The 20,501-nt window shown below is 33.4% G+C and overlaps 2 protein-coding genes and 1 long non-coding RNA gene across 6 annotated transcripts in view; 2 read left to right on the top strand and 1 right to left on the bottom strand.

Moving 5' to 3' along the window:
* Positions 1-2,555, top strand: part of LOC148629945 (cell cycle checkpoint protein RAD17-like) — a 38,175-nt gene extending 35,620 nt beyond the window's left edge. For all 4 annotated transcript variants that reach the window (XR_015918341.1, XM_088560135.1, XM_088560152.1 and 1 more), the window contains 3 exons: positions 88-168; positions 369-426; positions 2,058-2,555. Coding sequence is in view for 3 of the 4 variants with exons in the window: in XM_088560135.1 (XP_088416261.1) it covers positions 88-168; positions 369-426; positions 2,058-2,259 (341 nt within the window). In the remaining variant the exon portion in view is untranslated. The remainder of the gene's footprint in view (positions 1-87; positions 169-368; positions 427-2,057) is intronic.
* LOC148629946 (uncharacterized) lies at positions 167-8,430 on the bottom strand. The gene is made up of 3 exons (XR_015918342.1): positions 8,316-8,430; positions 3,773-3,892; positions 167-1,893 (listed from the first exon to the last, which is right to left on the bottom strand). It is a non-coding gene; the product is annotated as an uncharacterized LOC148629946 (long non-coding RNA).
* Positions 4,212-20,501, top strand: part of LOC148629947 (maltase-glucoamylase-like) — a 66,889-nt gene continuing 50,599 nt past the window's right edge. Inside the window, exons 1-8 of the mRNA XM_088560121.1 lie at positions 4,212-4,370; positions 4,896-5,513; positions 7,020-7,174; positions 12,011-12,185; positions 15,153-15,252; positions 17,480-17,592; positions 19,169-19,294; positions 20,139-20,270. Of these exons, the coding sequence (XP_088416247.1) occupies positions 5,049-5,513; positions 7,020-7,174; positions 12,011-12,185; positions 15,153-15,252; positions 17,480-17,592; positions 19,169-19,294; positions 20,139-20,270 (1,266 nt within the window). The 5' untranslated portion in view covers positions 4,212-4,370; positions 4,896-5,048. The remainder of the gene's footprint in view (positions 4,371-4,895; positions 5,514-7,019; positions 7,175-12,010; positions 12,186-15,152; positions 15,253-17,479; positions 17,593-19,168; positions 19,295-20,138; positions 20,271-20,501) is intronic.

Below are 20,501 nucleotides of genomic sequence, written 5' to 3' on the forward strand. Positions count from 1 at the left end.
TTTTGTTTTTATCATTACAGGCTGTGGTTGTCCCCCAGTGGTATTACAGGCTGAAGTTCTTCCTTAATTTTGTTTTTATCATTACAGGCTGTGGTTGTCCCCCAGTGGTGTTACAGACTGAAGTTCTGCCCTATCTGTCACTTATCAATATAACTCTACATAATCCTGGTGAGTCTATTACTGGTTTTGAATATATACCTGTACAGTGGGGATCATGTTAGGGAAATGTCCATGAGACAACCATTCAAGTAACCAGATACAAATGAAATTGACATGATTTCAAACTAGTTTTGAATGTCAGGAAAAACAAAAATTATTGAATTTTAAGTGAAGACTTTTTAGCTTGTCCTTTGTTTTGTTATTTCCAGGTCAGATCACATTTCTACAAGATGTATGCAGATTTTCAAAAGCCCGACTGACATTAAGGTATTAATGTGTTATTAATTTTTGCTTTAGATTTTAAGTAATGCTTTACGTGTTATTGTCCTTTATTGAATAGAGAAAATAAGTCTACTTTGTGAAGACAACTCCTCAGACACCATTTTGTACTTTATCGTGTTATGCCCATTTTAAATCAACAGAAATAATTTGACATTTAAGTACATTTGGCAGTTTACCAGTGACATTGATGTTTTATAAAAATATATATATAGTGATATAAATTTAACAAGTGAAACCTTGTAGTATAGCTGCTCTCGTGAATTATTCTGTGTACAATTAAAGATTGTAAATTAATTTCATACCTGTTTTGTTGCAAACTCTTTAAATAATGTTGAAATGAAGAATGGTACAGTTAATTACAAAGAGCAAGTTGACCCCAAATCTGAGTTTAAATCATTCCCTCTCATTATGTTTGGGGCCTTTGAAACTGCCCATGTTTTATGTGAAAGATGTACTTGTATCAAAACTTAAGAATGCATCACTGAAACCACTCAGTGGATTATTATCAGATTAAGTCTACAGTACCCTTAGGGTATATACTTTGAAAACTGTGTCAATTGTATAGAACAAGTGTAAGAAATTAACCTTACAACTTACTGTTTTTGAGATAAGGTACAGAGTGATCCATGAATGCACCCTGAAACAGACCTTTGTAAAAATATTAAATATGAAAGTATTGTGCAATATTGTGACCCAATGAGTTTTTGTGGCCATAATGAACTGTAAGTCCCTATGTTTAGTGTGTCAAAACTTGCCTCAAGTGAACAGACTGGCTGGGTCGTAACATGCTTTGCTCTACATAGCTTGTTTTTAATTCCTTATCAATGATATATTTGGTATTGACATTTTCAGCCTATTTATATATCTCTGTGTTAAGAAGTAATAACACCACTGTAATGTTGTGCAATCATTGTATTACCTAAGTCTCAAATATCAGTGTTGTATTCAAATACTCAGTAATTTAGTTATTTAGGTAATCTTTCCGTATTGAAGCATACCATTTAAGTCACCCTGATAACAAAAAAAAATTATATGAAGAGTAAAACCACAAACTATATTTTCTTTTACTTTAAATTGTTGTTCTTTTTTTACCTTTTTCTTTCCGTTAAGAAATAATTCACAGAGACTGAGGTTTGTCACTTGTCCATTTATGTTCATTAATTCACCCCAAGCAATAGTGAGTAAAGTAGTGGTGGAGTGAATTATATCAGATCTGGTATTACAGTCATTTTTTTCGTATATTCTTACATAGGCGTCTGTCAAGTGGAACAGTAAATCTTATAACCATGATCATGTTGGTAACCAGAATGTGTTGCTTTCCTAACTGTATGCCAAAATTAAATGAGAAGTTTCACTTAAATTGCAGCCCTAAGTAAACAAAAACATTTACTGTTTGTACTTCTTCTTTTTCCATTTCATTACCTGCCAGAATCCAGTACAAAACATTTTCACCTGAAATGTACATCAGAATCATGTGACATATGATTGTAATACATGGCATTTGATTAAAATTGACACTGTATAATGGGTGTGCAAACGATAAGATTATCTAGTCAATAAATCATGCTTGTCGGCTCAAAGTTTTTTTTGTAGTCAAACTCTAAGTATCTTTGTAGGTCTGAAAAACTTGATGAAAAAGATGTAGAACTTAACTCAGATGAAACTGAAAATGTGTCCCAGATAGTAGCAGTCCTGCAACAGAATCAAAAGACTGTTTCTATGGGAACTGATGATGTCATCAGCAGCAGCCAATCAAAGATTAATACCTCACAGGAAGAGGAGCATGAAGAATATGAAATAGAGGAATTTGATTTCTAATGGAAGGATTATATTATTTTGTGCATTGAACACCAACCCTAAAACTTCTGAAAGTGAGCAGATACAATGCAACATGTCATTGACTAATGTCAGTGTAAAACAACTTGTTAAATATCAGTGTAAAAAGTTCTGTTAATAAACATCAGGACATTTGACTGCTATAGACTATTTTGTTAAACCCTGTGATAGAAGTTGAATCTCAGTGTTAATACCTTACAGTGCTATTTATAGATGTTTCAAATGATAATTTGTTAACATTTGCATTTTTCTGTTACAATAAAATATTAGGTATAATCTATTGGACCTGATTGCTTCCTTGAAAAGTCAATACTCTATACCCTTCCATTCTAAGGAGTTGTTTTACTGATTTGTTCACTTGATGGAGACAGTATTGCCCAGTGGTAATGTGTTCAAAAATTTAACCAATTTCATTACTGATGAAATCAAGCTATACAAATTTTAAAGTTTTGTTGGTGAAATGTGACTAGGATTCATGCTACAATTATAATTCCTAAATATAGCAAGACACAAAAACATGATCATGATGTTCATAAATATTAACAGTGAACTAGGAGATATGCCTTAAAATGGAATAATGATACATTTGATTTAAGACATAAAAACACAATACGACATCAGCAGAGCAAGACTTCCATTGAAGGGCTGCAATACCTTTATTAATTCCCATGGGATATTGTAATTAATATATTCAGTAAATAAATTGGTGGAAAAAGAACCACAATATAAACAGGATGGTTATGAAGGTCATGGTATGTACATGAGGATTTTGGTGGTTGAAGCTCCCCTTTTGTTTGAAAACTTTATTCAATTCATACAACTTTTTGGGCAAAATTGACCAATGAAAAGAATGAACATCCACCCTTTGCCTCCAGCCACAAACCTTTTCCTAAAAGATTCTGGGTCTACACCATGATCATTTCTAAATTACACTCTGCAGTTCACTGTAGCAGGTTTATTAATCAACAATGTGTCACTGTAAGTGGTTTCTTAACGTCCTTGACTACACTGTCGGGTCACGCACGGACGTTCTGTAACATGGAAACTCCGTTTGATATTTATACCCCATTTAACGAGTTGGTGGTATATCTTTTCGTCGCAATTATCTCGGCTACCAAAGAAGAATCATTTCAAAATTGGTGTGTGGCTTTATATAGATTTTGTATACATCGCTCTCCGATATCAACTGTACGAGTGGGGTATGCATAGCACAACAACGCCTGCAACTTCTTATGTGTGTGTGTGGTTTTTTTTAGGGGGAAGGTGTACGTGGTTTCATTTGATATCCCTTTCGCACTTTCTAGTTTTAAAACTTAATTAGTCTTCACCGTCCGTGCGAGACCTGACAGGGTAGTCAAGGACGTTAAAAACCCCTTACTTAAATTAGTCTTTACTTTTTTTAATCAACCGGTTTGTGGTCCATTAGTACCGTATACGTTAAGGCACCTTCAATTATTTCTGACTATTAGAATGCGAAACATAACCGATCACTTACCAGTCAAAAATCATCTATCAAACTGTAAACTACATGTAACTTGGCCAATCAATCGATTCCATGTAACTGATTATCAGTCTAATCAACTACACTTTTGTCAGGATTCTTTATGTTATATCTCTGAAAAATATCAAGAAAATAATAATGACAGTTCAATTAACTATCTAACAAATTTCCTGTGGAGCATTGCATTATTAGGAAAAGTTATTATGGTGCATATTTTTACATATTTTTTTGTGTGTGTGAAGATAAATTTGGGGGTTAAGATTTGCCCCTTTTTGTAAAATCATAGATCCGCCACTTAACATTAACTTTAAAGGATAAAGCAAATGTTCAATGACGCGGGTCATATAGTTTAGTACTGTAAAACTTAAAAAACAATTATATGTAAATAACATCTTCAGGATGTTTAACATTTTTTGACAATACAAATCACATCCTTTAAAATGTGAAGTGATCTGTAAATAAAATAACAGGTAACATATTCATGCACACTCCTGAAGATTTTAGAGAATGAAAATATAGACGTGCGTTATATATCATATCAATATCCGGCTAATATTGAGTAATGTAAAACAGTTGCAGAATTCTACGCGAGGTAAGCATTACGATTATGTGTTTCTTTTATTTCATAGTACTGTTAGCAGTTTGAAAAGTTCAAGGGCAATTTAAATTATATATATTTACGTTCTTAAATTAGATGTTTGTACTTTGCATATCTCAAAGTAGCAAATGTAGGATGATTGTAAAAATTTACTTCAGTTTTTCCCCGAAATTCATGCAAGCGTCTATTACAACATGTTTAATGCGTGAACCAGTGCATACCACAGTTTTTGCTGATTTTACTATAGATGCCTAAATGGTATTTACAAAACCGTGCAAATGACACCCTCTTCTACCCTCGAAGGGTTCGTTGAGTTTTTTCCCAACAATGATACAATATATATAGCTTGTAGACCTTACTGTAGCTTTACTTGATGTTAATCTGGTTATCATGGAATATTTCTGTTGTTTTGTTACATATACTATAGCTAGCATAGCATACAGCCCCCTAGATGTCGGACAGTTATATACTATCAGATAACATGTATCTTATTCAGATACGCTTTATTTAATATTGTAGGCTCTTGTCATGGATGCTCTCGGCATTTAATAATTTTGTGGGTGATACAGGATTTGTTTCGTGAGGATTGCCTGATTCCTGATCAAATAAATTATATTGTGTTAGTTTAATTCAGGTGTTAAAAGTGAAACAAAAATCATTATATTGGACAAAATGGGCAAAACATTGAGTCCAAGGCGTGTTGCATTAGGTGTTTTAGCAATTGTAGTTTTGGTGGCCATCTTGGCACCAGTGGCTTATTATGCCACCAGAGAGGACAAACGAAAGGACACTCGATCCAAAGACGATGGTGGTAGTTCGAACTTACCACCCAATGCCCCGGAAAGGCAAACCCAAAGGATCGACTGCTTTCCTGACAGTGACACAGTCACTGAAAATGCTTGTAAGGAAAGGAATTGTATTTACCATAGCCCTACAGAAGTTGGAGTTCCGTCGTGTTTCTTTCCTGTAAACGAAGCATATGGATTTTCGGCCGAAAAATCAAACATAGATACACTTTTAGGTTACAGAGTTGGTCTTCAGCAGAAAGGAAAAACACCTTTTGAATCAATGAGTCCGGAATTTTCAGAACCAACGTTCGAGGTAGAGTTCCTTGGAGAAAATCTTGCCCATTTCAAGGTATGTGTGTATGCATTTTGTGGTATAAACCACAAAATTCATTTATGTTTCCTTAATTACTCATAATAAAGAAACATCTATATTTTTTCCCGTAAAACCTCGTAGTAGAATGTCTGTAAGATCAATTTACACTATGATAAACTTAAGAGGAGGATTGTGGACTTTCGATACCAGATTGGATTGTGTGTAGGAGAGAGATGCACTCTTGGCCGACAATAACAAGTTAATTTCTTAATCAAATTTCTCATACTTAGCCTTAAATTGTGAGAATGCACGAAGAAGCGAATATTAGGATGTCTGGTGTTCACTAAGAATATTAGTTAACCCTAGTTTAAAACTGAAAAGTTCTTTCATTTTGTACACTTTTATTCTCTCTACCAGTTCTTTACCTTCTCTTGTAAAAGGTAAAACTACTGTAGTAATTCTATTTTTTAACATGTATATGAATGAAAAGAATCCCGATTGCTCAACTTTTGTATATAATAACAAGAATAACAATAGGATAAATGGATACACAATCTTACATGGTGATTGTGAGTGGAGTCTCGTGCAGAAGTATACGATGTTTTGTTGGTGGTAAAGCCGATATCACTTGATCTTTCATCTCAATGTTATAGGTTTAGTATGTGCTGATATGAAAACTAAACTGTTTACAAAAGTGTCTTGTCCAATGACCCGACTTACCGTTTAAGTTAAGACAAACAGTGTATATTGTAAAGTGGCACGTCTTGGATCCTTAAGTATTCAAGAATAGAATTAAACAAGGGTTAATAATATTTATCCAAACTTTGTTGACCTTCAGTATACGCATAACATTTTTAAAAGTAGACACCGATTGATTATTAAGATATTTAACAACAAAAAATTGACACCAAAAAAGTATCCAAAATTCTTTCACCAGTATTTGAAAAATGATGCTTTGACGTAAAACATTTAAAAATGCACGTAAATTACACGGAGGGAAAATCAATTATGTCAAACCACAATAAGAATACGTAAAACCGATTTAAAAAAAAATTAGTCCGACATGGTCAACCAAATCCGTTCATCATCCACCAGACTGCACGCCCATATATTCTGTTTAAGTGTATTAGAAATAGTCTGATTTGTTTTGAGAGGAGAGATAAAGTTAACATTCTCCTTCATTTAGTTTTGATTGTTGTGTGTTATTCAGATCTGTTAATGTTGTTGATATTTGAATTACCTAAGTATGACTTAGTAAATATATAAAGCAAAATTTTACTTGAATTCTACTACAAAGAGGAATTTTCTCGCCAAAATGTGTGAACTATTTTATACCTTAGTATACACAGTCTATTCTAAGCGATTCTATGATACATGTATCTAGGAATAATAATTAAAAAAAATTGATGAATAAACTTATGCATGACTTTCAGAAAGAATTGTATACATAAACAGAAGCAAAACGAGCGTCGTTTCTCTCCAATTTCTACTACGACTTATTGTATCATGATCAGCTTTTATTATTTTGTTCTCTCCTTGCAGCTATATGATAAGGCAAGCTCAAGATATGAAGTTCCAATGGAACTCAACACCCCGAATGTAAAGACTGAAGCTTCCAGTCTGAAATACGAAATTAAAGTTACCAACCGAGACAATTTTGCCTTTGAAATTTTGCGTCGGTCCACAGGAAGAAAAATGTAAGTTGAATTAACTTATAAGCTTACGGGCTGATATGTCGACTCAATGCATCCCCAAAATCTCAGGACTCTTTTAACACATGATCTTGATGGATCTAATTAGACCTCTTTTTGACAAAATTTCAATTGTGTGCATTTGTGTGAGAATATTTTTGATTCCCCCTTTTCTTTAGCCTTCCTTTCTGGGAGTCCGTGGGACCGCGCTTACCGTAACCCTACCACATGATATTCTAAGCCTAATATTAACAGGTGTTTATGCTTGCTTACGGGAGGAATGATCTTTTGCATTATGATAACAAACCGATAGGACCGTGAACAATAGGGCGCTCTGAAAATGTAGTTGATAACAATTTTGCAAAATGTAGGCCGGGCGAACTAAACACTTATTTAAGCAAAAAAAGTTCGGCAATATTTTGTTTTGTCAAGACACTGCATTAGAATATGTACGTATTTATTTTATATAAACTCGTGTATGTGCCTCTGCAATCTGAACTTGAGTAACTTATGCGGTCTAGTAGATGTCGGTAAAACACAGTTTATCAGCATTTTAATCAACAGGATCGTTCAATCCTCTCTATGAAAGTTCGTATTCTTGAAAAAAATATACCATCCAACAAATACATGTATTCCTGTCGTAAGTGAAAGCTATCGTAGGGAAAGAGAGGAATAGTGGATACACAGACTGGGTACTACAATACCTTACGGGTGCAATGACAACATCAAAATATAGTAAACCTTTCAAGCCAATATAACAATAGCATATATGTGATGAATTTATTTGACAAAAAATCAAAGACGGATAAGGAATCATGGCCATCGCCGCCATCATCTGAGAGGCAAGCCGTGTCTCCATAGATGGTCGCCTTCCTTTCAAACAAAATGCTCTTGGACTTCATCACATTCGCACTAAACTCTATTCTATATTTACATTCTACTACACTCCTTCTCCTACAAGTAAGAGGTTGAAATTCCGTTCCTCCATACCCCAACCTCTTACTTCCGAGCGCCATATTGCATAACGATCGTTCCGACGTTCCTTGAAATCGGCAGAATTATAGTAAACTATTTACCATATAAAACGTTTTATACAGTTTCTTTACCATTGCACGGGAGAAGGTGACTGAACTGAAGAAAAACCTACCTGATGAGAAAATCCATCAATCCTGGAAATCCTTTGTAAATGCAGTTAAAATGAACTTCATATTTGGTTTTTAGCTTTTTGAGTGTGTAATTCCGGTTGACAAAATTACGGATTTTAAAATGTGCGAAACGAACATATCAAATTAACCAAGGAATTGCCTTTACCAACGTTAAGTTCGTTTTATCAAAAATATATTGTATTCCGTTAAAATAGTGACCTAATTCAAAATTGCTGGTCATTTTGACACTTGTCTTCATTACAAATGTTTTCTAGGTATTTAAGAAACATTTAGGATTTTTATCGCTCGATTTCCGGTAGGTTAAACTTCTTTTATATAAATAAAAGTCTTAAAATATTTTAAAAAGCATGTTTAGCTAATTCACATTTGCGGTGGCTTTCAACGTGTTAGATGCTAGAGGTTAGGATGGCACCAAGTCAGAAAATAGCTTGCCAGACAGCCTCGAGCATTGCTGGTGTACTACACTCCCTTTACAAAACAAGTCTTGACACTCCTGTTTCTGAACCTACCTTATCATTATACAGACTTGTGGCCGTCATTTTGGATATTGGCTTCCATGGACTCTCTAAACCAGTTTGAGTTAAAGGTCAGAATGAAGAAAAAAGATCATTTCTTCCACTACTATCACAAAAAAATCCCCGTATTTCAAAGACAAATCAATACCGATTATTACATATCCTATTGCATCCAAAATTTTCAATTAGATAAGACTATTGCAGGACCTCGAGATTGAGGACTTCAAGACTAAACCAATCCTCCCAAGTCAGGGTTTTGAGTCCACCCTCGCTCCCTCAAATCCCTGACATCACTCATTCATATTTGGCGGGTATCGTCCAGCCAATTTCGATTGGTTGCTTCTCCGGATGCAAAGCACCAATGAAAATCGATTTAACATAAACTGTCTGTGGAAAGGTAAACAATAATACGAGGTAATGGACGATCCGATATAGTAACTGAAAGTTGTATGATGTTACAAATGATGTAATATGGGCAAAAATGATAACTGTTGATTCTGTTTAGAGTCTTTACTGAAATAAATGACGTTATGTGTTGCAATTTTGTAAGTTAACAAGACTTTCTGTTACGAGTGATTTGATTGGATTTTGGATCGGGTTAAATTTAAGTAACTCACTAGATGGCGCTGGATGATACCCGCTAAATATGAATGAGTGATGTCAGGGGTTTGAGGGAGCGAGGGTGGACTCAAACCCTGACTTGGGAGGATGGACTAAACCACCTGACTGTTCTTGCAAAAACTCTCCATTCAAATATGTTCCTTCCGGTCACGTCATTACGGGAGATTTAAACATCACCGAAAACGAATCTCTCTGTAAGGTCCTTTCGAAACCAAGTACTTGAACAACGCTCCATAAATTGGAATTATAAATTAGAAGTTCATATATGGATGTCATGGAGGACTGCGCATGAAAATTAATTAAACATGAACAAAAAGACATTGATTCTATGTCAGTGGTTAAAGGCTATGAAGTCTTAAATTTTGAAAGTATGAAAGTTTTAAGTAGGTCAATGAGTGTCAATACTACATGATTTTTCAAAGACCATGATGTAGCAAAACCATTGTCGACTAAACATAACAAATATGTTGTCGTATCAACAGACAAAGCCCAAAACAACATTGCTTTTGTCTGCAAAACGTATTAAATCCAGTTAATGTTAATTATCAGAGGTAGACGTAGATAATAACAACAATAATAAGACCTATACTGCTACAAATGTACAACACTCTCCAAAGAAGAGATACTGGAAAACAATAAATCTGTGCCAAAGTCTCTCTACCAAAGACGATAATTGTGATCTACCTTTATTTACTGAGTTCCTAAACTCCACAGAATCCATACAAACACTACATAGCTGGATCTGCATAATGTACCACAAAACCTCTTTCAAAATTTGTAACTACTATTCTCATAGCTGTAAAAGAGGGTCTCCAGTCCCATCACGACACTTGTTAATTCCGTAGTGGTATTAATTCAATATGGATCCTGAAGCATTCGAAAGATCTTCTGGAAAACCCTCAATTCAAGATTATTATCAGAATACAATAGCATTAAAACCTATGATTTTTCAACTCTTTATACTTCTATTCCCCATATTAAGTTAAAATCCCGAGCCAAAAACATTATACATCGTTGTTATTCCAAAAAGACACTTGGATATAAATATGTAGTTCTTGGTAGGGATTCTTCATACTTTGTAAAAAAAAATAATTCCAAATCATCTTCCAAATATACTGAGGAAGACGTTTTCAAAATACTGGAAATTTTGATTGACATCATATTTGTCCAGCGTGCTGGACACGTTTTTCAACAAACGGTCGGCAATGGGAACTAATTGTGCTCTTCAACTTCCTGACCTCTGGATCCAAAAGAAGAAATGTCGTTTAGCTAGATTCTTTAATCTCAGTTTCCGCTATATGGATGACGTATTATCGCTAAACAATCATAGTTTCGGGGATTGTATACATCGCATCCAACCTAAAGAATTTGAGATAGTGGATACTACAGACACTGTGAAGTCAGCATCATCATATCTTCACCTACACTTAGAGATAGATTGCTAAGGAAAACTATTGACCAAACAATACGACAAACTTGATGACTTTTCATACCGTATTGTCAACTTTCCTTTCATCTGTGGCAACATTCCTTCAGCACCTGGGTATGGAGTTTTCGTGTCACAACTCATACGTTATGCCAGAGCATTTCTTAAAATTCCCTTTATTTTTCTCATGCTGCAACATTATGTGTCTGGCGTTATGGCGTTAAGTTGATTAGATACAGTGTGAAATTTGTCTTTTTCTTCCGAAATATAAATAAGGAAAATATGTTTGGATAAGATATCTAACCTTTAACATTTTACAACCTCGAGCACAGTCTTGAATTTAAAACCTAGATAGTCTCGATGTTTTTATACAATACAGTACAATAATTCATACAATGCATGATAATGGCCTGTTACAACAGATAGAAATAATACAAGTAACATAATGACAGTAATATTTAAACGGTATATTTTTTATGATTTACATGACTTTGCTAAATATTGAAGACTTTTATCTCTAGTTTTAAAATAATTCAACACAAATGTGGAGGACATGCTCATAATGGCTGTTGATTTGCTATTTAAAATAACATTTATTTTAGATAAAGAGCTTAGTTTCACAAATATAGGGAATAATTTATAACATTGTATTCAATGGATTTTGTTTTTATTTTCAATTTACCCAGTTAAAAACTACATAAACGTCCTGAAACATTCTGAGATATTTTTCTATCATTTGAAAATGGGAGCTTTTCCAAATTTTAGCAGTAGCTTATTTAACATTGAGCTATGTTCTTTATGTTTGTTATCGGCATTTTCAGTCTTATTTCAGTGTTTCAACTTTTTTAAATTAAAACAATTATCTTTAATTTATCAAAAAGGGAGAATTTACTAAAATCATTTTTTCTTTGTTTTTGTTATACCCTTTAAACTTTTACTCTCACTTTGCTCGACTCCACTCCGTAAGATGCATAATAAAATATTGGAAATATACACTGTAATTATTTATAATCTTTTATACATAACAATATTAGCCCTCTCAGTTAAATAGACTATAGCTACTGGTTTAGTTAAGTACAACTATGTTGACCATGTATTATATTACTACTTCCAGATTTGACTCTAGTGTTGGTGGGCTAACACTCACTGACCAGTTTCTCCAAATATCTACGAAGCTTCCATCTGAAAATGTCTATGGTTTTGGAGAAAATATTCACAAAACTTTTAAGCATGACATGAACTACAAAACATGGCCTATGTTTTCTAGAGATCAGGCTCCTGGTTGGACGGTAAGTTAAAGATTGGATTAAAAATAGGAGATGTGGTATGATTGCCAACGGAACAGTCATCCACAAAAAGCTAAACAACAAAAAAAACTTCCACAAGTCAATCGCAAACATAGGCGGATCCACTATTTCAAGTTATGGAGGAGGTGTTAATAGAATCAAATGTTGAGCGAAGCGAGGCAAAAAAATAGGTATAAATGCTGAAAAAAAAAGATGTAATGCCCCATTTTTTTAAAATTTGCCATGCATTTTTTTTTTTGTTTTGGGGAGGGGGTGCACCCTGCATGAATCTACGCCTATCAAGCAGGCATCTAATATTATTTATATTATGGAAGATGTTTACATACATGTGGGTAAAAATTGATTCGAATTCAAATGCTTTCTTTCTCGTAGATCGCTACGGTGTATCCATCTGCGCCATGAAAACTTATTTGTTCAACGTGTCATAGTTTTCCTTTCCTCTTTCGTCTACCCCGGACTTGAATTTTTATGAGCAACTTGGTGGTTGTTTCCAGAAAAGCAGAGGACGCTTACCCTACCGGTGCACCTGGTCCATGCTCCCAGTTTTTAGTGGAGTCCCAGTTGCTCATTTGCTTTTGTTACTTTGTATGTATGATTTTAGTTACTTTATGTTCTTTGTTGTGTATGTCTGTTTTCCATGTCTGGCCTTGGTCCCTGGATTACATTCTTCTGATTACCGCTATAACCTTGATTCCCTTGATTACCCTGTCTTTGTATAGACCTCTTTGCAGGCTCAAGTATTGAATTATGACGTGACAGTCAGTCTGTTATCAATATCTTCTTGACTGTAATATTCTACCTGTATAATATTAGCTTCCCTTCGTTGCAGTATTTATTTTGAAAATTAAACGATAGCTGCATAGACATTTAAGGTATTTTCTAACCGTTTCGATGTGTAAAATTCTTTCCTGAGTGGTATTTAGTTAAGATTTTACTAATGAAAAACTGGCGGGGAATTTAACAGTGGTTAACGTGACTTTACAGTCATGCAAGTCATAACGTTGATTAGGGCTCAACTGAGGGAGTAAATATTGTCATCACTTTGTGATGTCCGTCCGTCCTAAAAAAAATACTGAATCGCTCTGTATAGTCTCTATATGACAAGCCAAAGTGGACAAAGTCATTTTTTTTAATATTAGAAAAGATTTTTTAATATTAGAAATTCAATTTGTAATATTAAAAATTCATTTTGTAATATTACAAATTCCTGATTTAGTAATATTATAAAAAAATATTACACATTTTGTAATATTACAAATTGAATTTGTAATATTAGAAAATGAATTTGTAATATTAGAACATGAATTTGTAATATTAAAAAGTCACTTTGCAATATTGCAAAATCAGTCACATTTTTTTTAATATTACAAAATGATTTTCTACTATTAAAAAATCGTAACTGAATAGGACAAATCCATTTACTAATATAAGAAAATCAATTTCTAATATTAAAAAATCATTTTTTAATATTAGAAACTCAACTGAATTTTTAATATCAAGAAAGGATTTTTTAATATTAAAAAAGGGTTTTGTAATATTATAAATCAAATTTGTTATATTAAAAAATTAATTTGTAATATTAAAAAATCATTTTTAATATTAGAAAACATTAATTTTTGTCCTCTTTGGCTTGCCATAGTCGCTATATTTATATGGATTTATTTACAATCATTTCATGATTTGGATGTTTATTGCAACTATAAAATTTTATAACAAACTTCAAAATAATAAAAAATATAAGCTGGAATTGTGAAGATACAAACTGAGACGTATATTTCGGATCTATGTGGAAAAGTGAGTTATCTCCCTTTGAAAATAACTCCAAATTCTGACTCTTCTCAAGACTTTATATTTAACTCCTTGCTCTTCTTAAAAGTAGAAATTAATTCAGATAACATTTCGATTAGGAATTCACGGAAAACTTGTGTGTTTTTCCACTATGATCCCCCACAGCCTGATTCTTACAGAGAATAGCACTTAGTGCAGCTCTGTCTTATAATAACTGGCCTAAAACATCCAAATTTCCTCTGACCCTGCAGCCCTCCTCTTATTGGGATAACCCGACATATCACTGCCCAAATAAAAAGGAGGGTTGCAGAGTCAGAGAAAATTCGGACTACCTTAAAACCGGGCAGAAGCTTATGATTAATTATTCAGGCATATCTTGTTACCAAGACTCTTTTATTATAATTTTTGAGTAGGTCGTAGAAACTGTATTTGATTATAAGAATGCAAATGAAAGTTGTTCTCTGGAGATATTACACTTGAAGTTTGGTTACATATCTACTATAGAAACTAATGGGAAATTTTCCAGCCAAAATTTTGATTCTACAGCCAGTCGAAAATTGGTCAAGGTATATAGCAGATCCAAGGAAATGTCTGCAGGAAAAAATCATTTTTAGGAGGTAACATATGTGGTTTGTTGCTTGTCTTGACGTATGATGAATTACAGCCTGCCTGAATTTTAGGCAGACCCATACTTTACTTGGGGTATGTGTGGATAGTAAAGCTCAGTCATTGATTGAAATAATGCAACTAGCCGAAACCCCAAAAAGGGATTACATTGTACCTGTAGCTCTACTCCAGCATGAGCAATGCTAGAGGTTTCCTGGGCAGCTATTATAAATTGGTGCCATCCTAAGTTGTAATTTAAAATTATAGATATACATGTACAATATGACATCATAAACCCAAGAAGCTAAGCCAATATTGAAAAAAAAAACCAAAACTGTAAATTGAGGAACATTTTACGGTTGTGTATTTTTGCCTAAGCATCTACAACTGTTCATTTAGTCTAATTGAATTTAAATGACACCTTGGCCCAGCTGTTCAAAAGATTTTTCTGCTGGACAAAAGTAATATTCAATGGATAAGCCTAGAGCAATCTTTATAATTACAAAATGTATTTATCCACCAGAAAAGTTTTGAACACTTCAACTGATTTTTCAGGAGATGGCCAATCTGTATGGTGTTCACCCATTTTACACTTGTGTTGAGGATTCTACTGGTAACACTCATGGAGTGTTTATACTGAACAGTAATGCTCAAGGTAAGGACCATGTTATAAGAGGTATGTGTTGAGGATTCTACTGGCAACACCAATGGAGTGTTTATACTGAACAGTTATGCTCTAGGTAAGGAACATTTTATAGAGGTATGTTTATATTGATTCTCTGCCCTTCATTTTAGGTCTAACTTTGGGCCTCTTTCCCAAAGTCAAATGTTTATATTGATTCTCTGCCCTTCATTTTAGGTCTAACTTTGGGCCTCTTTCCCAAAGTCAAATATGCTCCAAATTTCCCAGTTGTGACTAGAAATATACATCATCTCAAGATTTGTTCATGATTTTATTATGAAGATTTTTAAGATGTACAAAACCTTTACTAATTCTAATGTATCAAATTAGTCATCCAGATATCACTTTGTGGTATACAATGGAAACTGTATAATGGTCCACATCAAGGATTTTATTCAGAAATTATTTTCAAAATACTGTATAAGAATCCACACCCTCATGTTTATAGGTTATTTCTCGAAGTCACAATTTTCACACTCTTTTTAATGTGACCTTAAAATTGTGAGGTCAAACAATGGTATTGTGTGGTCATTGTTGGCATTTTAAACCTTAAAATGATTATCTTGGCCTATTTAGCAATGAAAATATAACTCTCTGGCATCAACCCCAATATGGAAATATTGGGCTGGAATAAGTTTAAAATGAAATATTCTGACCTTTGATCACCAAAATTTGGTGTAGATAAAAATTCATTCTGAGTTGCAAACGTTAATGAAATAAACTGTTTGTCCCCTAAACTTACATACTGATAATTATAAAGCAAGTTTTGTACCATTTATCTCTGTCAGAGTTTTGTGGTTTTCAGTTGTTTCTATATCAGTTGTTTTTATTGAGAAATACAAGGGATATGGTGCTCTACTGTTTTGTATGGACTGGACAACCATTTGTTTGTTGTAAATGCCCACTTGTTACCTACCCCTTGTCACCTGGTTTATCATTTAGCTTCAAACCCTTGATCATAATAATTAGAATATGTGAATTGCCACTTAACTGAGCATATTTAGAGTGGTGACAGATTCCTTCCAAATTTGGTACGATGTACTGTTATAAGGTGAAGATGTGCATACTATATTACAATTTTTAATCAACAAATTTTGTAGAAGAAATCAAAGGGGACTTTCACTGTTTTCATCTGTTCATAACTTGGCAAAATACCTTGTGAGTGCAACTCCTCTGAAACCCCTTGATAGATTCCGTCCAAATCTGTGTCCAATACGTGGGTGCACTCACTACTGTTCTTACATCTTTAAACCTTTGATATTAGTACCCCAGAACTAGATGACTTTCAAAGTTAATGACGTAAAACTTGATTGTGCATGACAAAGTTGGAAATGATATGTATGTTTAGTCTGCAATATTGTTGAATATCTATTTTATGATCAAATGTAACGTGTACAACTTGTAGTGTAATTGTTTGTATTTCTACTGTTGACAAAATCTATATAGTGCTATGCGTTTTATTTTCACTAAAAACAGCTTGATAAGAGGGTTGTTCAAATTGTTTGATGAAGTATTAAGTAGACTTACAGGTAAACAACATAGACTTGTAGAGAACATTTTTACTGAGGCCAAAACATAATTTTTTTTGTTAATATAAGGAGAATGGTTATGGTTAATATGTCAGAGAGACATAGTATACTATAATATATCTGCTACTGAATCATTTTATTGACTTTCACCTACTGCACCAAGACTCATTTCACACAATCAAATTCTTCAAAGGGAGCAAACATTCTGAATGAGAATTAAATATAACAGGGGTTTCATTATTGTTTTACAATGCAGGTACCTTTGGTTTGTAGGAGGTACTTGTCATCATTTTGCTTAATAAAAATGTATGAAATTTTAAAAATCTGGAGGTACCTTTCAGTAGTTTAGAAGGATAAAAGTATCTGGTCCTGCCTCTTATAGACATGATAATTTTCACTACATCATGTTCTAAACTGAAAAAAATTCCATCCAACCTCAGTTTATTTTCTGTCTGTTACAGTTAACACATTTTTTTAAACAAATATATTTAATGAACTATTTTATTCATTACTGATATTAGTCTATACACAACAATAAGACTGAGATAGTTTTATTATTCCTTTACAATATAAAGCAACCTTTCAGATTTTCAATAGTTTGGTAAAAGAGGGGAAAGGGCATATCATGTATTTAGTGATAGGAATGTAAGAAAACTTTGATTTTTTTGTAGAGTATTCCTTCACTCCACTTCCTATGTTGACCTACAGGACAATAGGAGGTGTTTTAGATGTTTATGTGTTTATGGGACCAACACCTGAAAATGTCATCCAGCAATATACAGAGGTAAAAGAAAACTAACAGTACCTTGTTAAAGGGTTCTTGAAGTTGATTGTGTTAGATAAAACCTTGTTATCAGTTAGCTTGATGGAACCCTAAATTCCATTTATTGAAACAAATGAATTAGACTGAGTAAAAACAATTTGTAAATTATTTATGAATTTTAAAAATTGTTGTTAAGATATTTGATATTACCCCTTCTATTGGGTGGTTTAAATATGGGTTAGGCAAGCATTATAAACTTGGTCCAAAGTGAGAGTTATTTTTTTTAATAAAAACATTATTTTGTTGCTTGATTATTTGAATTGTGGACCAATGCAAGCTTCTTATACATCAGGAGGCTTCTAACAAATCAAATTATATTTCATGACTTCAAATAATGAAATGAGTGAGAATTGGTGTCTCATATTCTGTAGCAGGGATTTTTTTTAGAGGGGATTAGTGTTCTTACTTCCTTTCCTTTTCCCTACAAATGCTCTAGAAATTTTGGTATGAGGGGGCCAAAAGACCATTTAAAATGACTTTCAAGTCTTCATTTATATGCAATAAAGAATACCTAGAAATACCTAAATGTCCCATAATTATTTGGATTAAAAGGACATTTAGTCCATTCTGATCTTTATCCAGTGACCTTGCAGTGGCACAACTTTTTGGTCGTAAATTGATTGAAAAATCATTATTATGCAAAGAGCATAAGAATTTCGTTAAATTTTCATTAATTGAGTTTTTGTTCTTTCACCTTATGTCACTGGTTCATGCTAGGAACTTCCCTACTATTTCGGAACATTACACAAAAATATAGTCCAAATATAATTCCTTTTGTATCATTCAACACCTCTTTTATAAAAACTAAATATGCTTTTGGCAACTCATTGATATTCTATTATTTCTGCAAATAAAATTAAGATCTACTGGTAGTCTTTAAATCAACTGAAAATTTGAGGTACTCCCTTTCGGCCTTGAAAGATTTTAAGTAATAGATTTGCATTTAGAGAATTAATATACATGGAGTGAAGAGCAGCGATTTTTACAAAGTAAAATTGGCGGGAAAATTAAAATTGACGTGACACTTCTTCAAAATATACTAAAAGTCATATAATGACAAAAAAGCATTAATGACCAACATCTCCTGACTGTGGACAGGCAGATGTCTGTGGTGGAGTTCAACTACCTCAAGGAAATTATCTTCTTAAGCTAAAATTGGTTTTATTTGAGTATAATTTTTGTGTGTGATAAATACTCTATTTAAATAGTTTAAGAATGAAAATGCAAGTTTACTTTTGGACAGGTTTAAAAATTTGGGGATAAGGTGAAATGGAACAAACTTTGTAAATGTGTGTGAAGTTGGATACTGCTTACTGGTAACTGTGGATTACATTTATGCTATAGAAACAAATAGGAAAGATTGAAGTTCAATTTATACATGTTAGGAAAAAAGAAACAGTTCTAAATACATGTAATATGGGAAATGCAAATGTATGATTACAGTTCTATTTTATATCATGTAATTTTTGAAATTTTGTTTATGCTATAATTTTCACATGAACCAAAAACCTCCACATAATGTATTTGTATCTTGTAGTTGATTGGTCGTCCATACATGCCACCTTACTGGGCTTTAGGGTTCCAGCTTTGCAGATACGGTTACAAAGATCTAGAAGACATCAAAATGGCTGTCAATGAAACTAAGAAGTACAATATTCCTCACGTAAGAAATTCTGGTTAAAAATCATCTTCAACTTTCAGGGTTCTTGAATTGATCTTTGATTTCATAATTGAGAAATTGATTTTGTCTAATTTTGCAGAAAACATTTCAAGTACAATGTAGTAAATTTATCCATTTGAATTTACAGACCTGAATATGTTAGCTAAATATAGCAGTTATAATATTAGTTCAGGAAAGCTCAATTTGTTTTCATCTGCAAGGAGCATGACTGTGCTTTAAAATGAGACTATCTGATATAGAGTTTGTAAAAAAAATAATGACTGGAGAGCTGAAAAAAGAGCATGAATTTCCACTGCCCCAAAAAGTGAGATTTTTTAAGGAGTAGGATTCATTTCTCAGCCCCTTGCCAGAGCAGAGTTAATCTATAGTGCTCTATTTCACCTGGAATCTAAATAAGAATGATGTCTGTCACCGACATTTTTTATGTCGACCCCCTGTATTGACTACTTCCAGTTTTAAGCCAAACTGAGGCAAAACATTTTTTTCACACAAGTGACCCTTCAGGGGACTCCTGACATCTCACTCATGACAGTAACAAGGCTTATTTGGCAGTAGTAGCCTTCACAGTGTACAAGCTTTGGGATGAATTTGCTTTGCTTCCTGTTTTACTCCTGTCAAACCCCACATGTTGCAAAAAATGACCATTTTTAAGTGACAGACCATTTTTCCTGGCATTTTTTTTTAATATTCCTGGATTTGTAAACATGAGGCTGTATTTGACAACTTAGACTACATGTAATTGAAAGAGAGCTTTTACTTTTCAATAATTTGACTAAAATTGGGGAAATTCTTTAGAATATTTCCAGTGGTTTTTTTTTCTCTTCAGGATGTACAGTATGCTGATATTGATCACATGAACAAACAGATGGATTTCACCATAGACCAGGACAAGTTTGGTGGTTTGGATGCCTACTTTAGAGAACTTCAGGAGGATGGGATGCACACAATCATTATATTGGTCAGTTGTAGAATTTAGGAAAATGTATGCTCTGTCTTTAGGTCAAATTGGCTGAAAATATAATTATTTTTTACACCTATGACACATCATTATCATGCAGTTAACCTAGCTTCATTCTTGGTGTTTTGGGGATGGAGGTGCCATTCAACTCAAATTAAAACATCATTTCTTCTAGTTTGGGGTTTTACTTTACCTCTCCCTGTAAACATACTTTATTATCTAAAATTATGT

The sequence above is a fragment of the Perna viridis genome, chromosome 1, assembly GCF_037379345.1.
Source record: "Perna viridis isolate PV_CMFRI_1.1 ecotype Kerala chromosome 1, ASM3737934v1, whole genome shotgun sequence".
Classification (NCBI taxonomy): domain Eukaryota; kingdom Metazoa; phylum Mollusca; class Bivalvia; order Mytilida; family Mytilidae; genus Perna; species Perna viridis.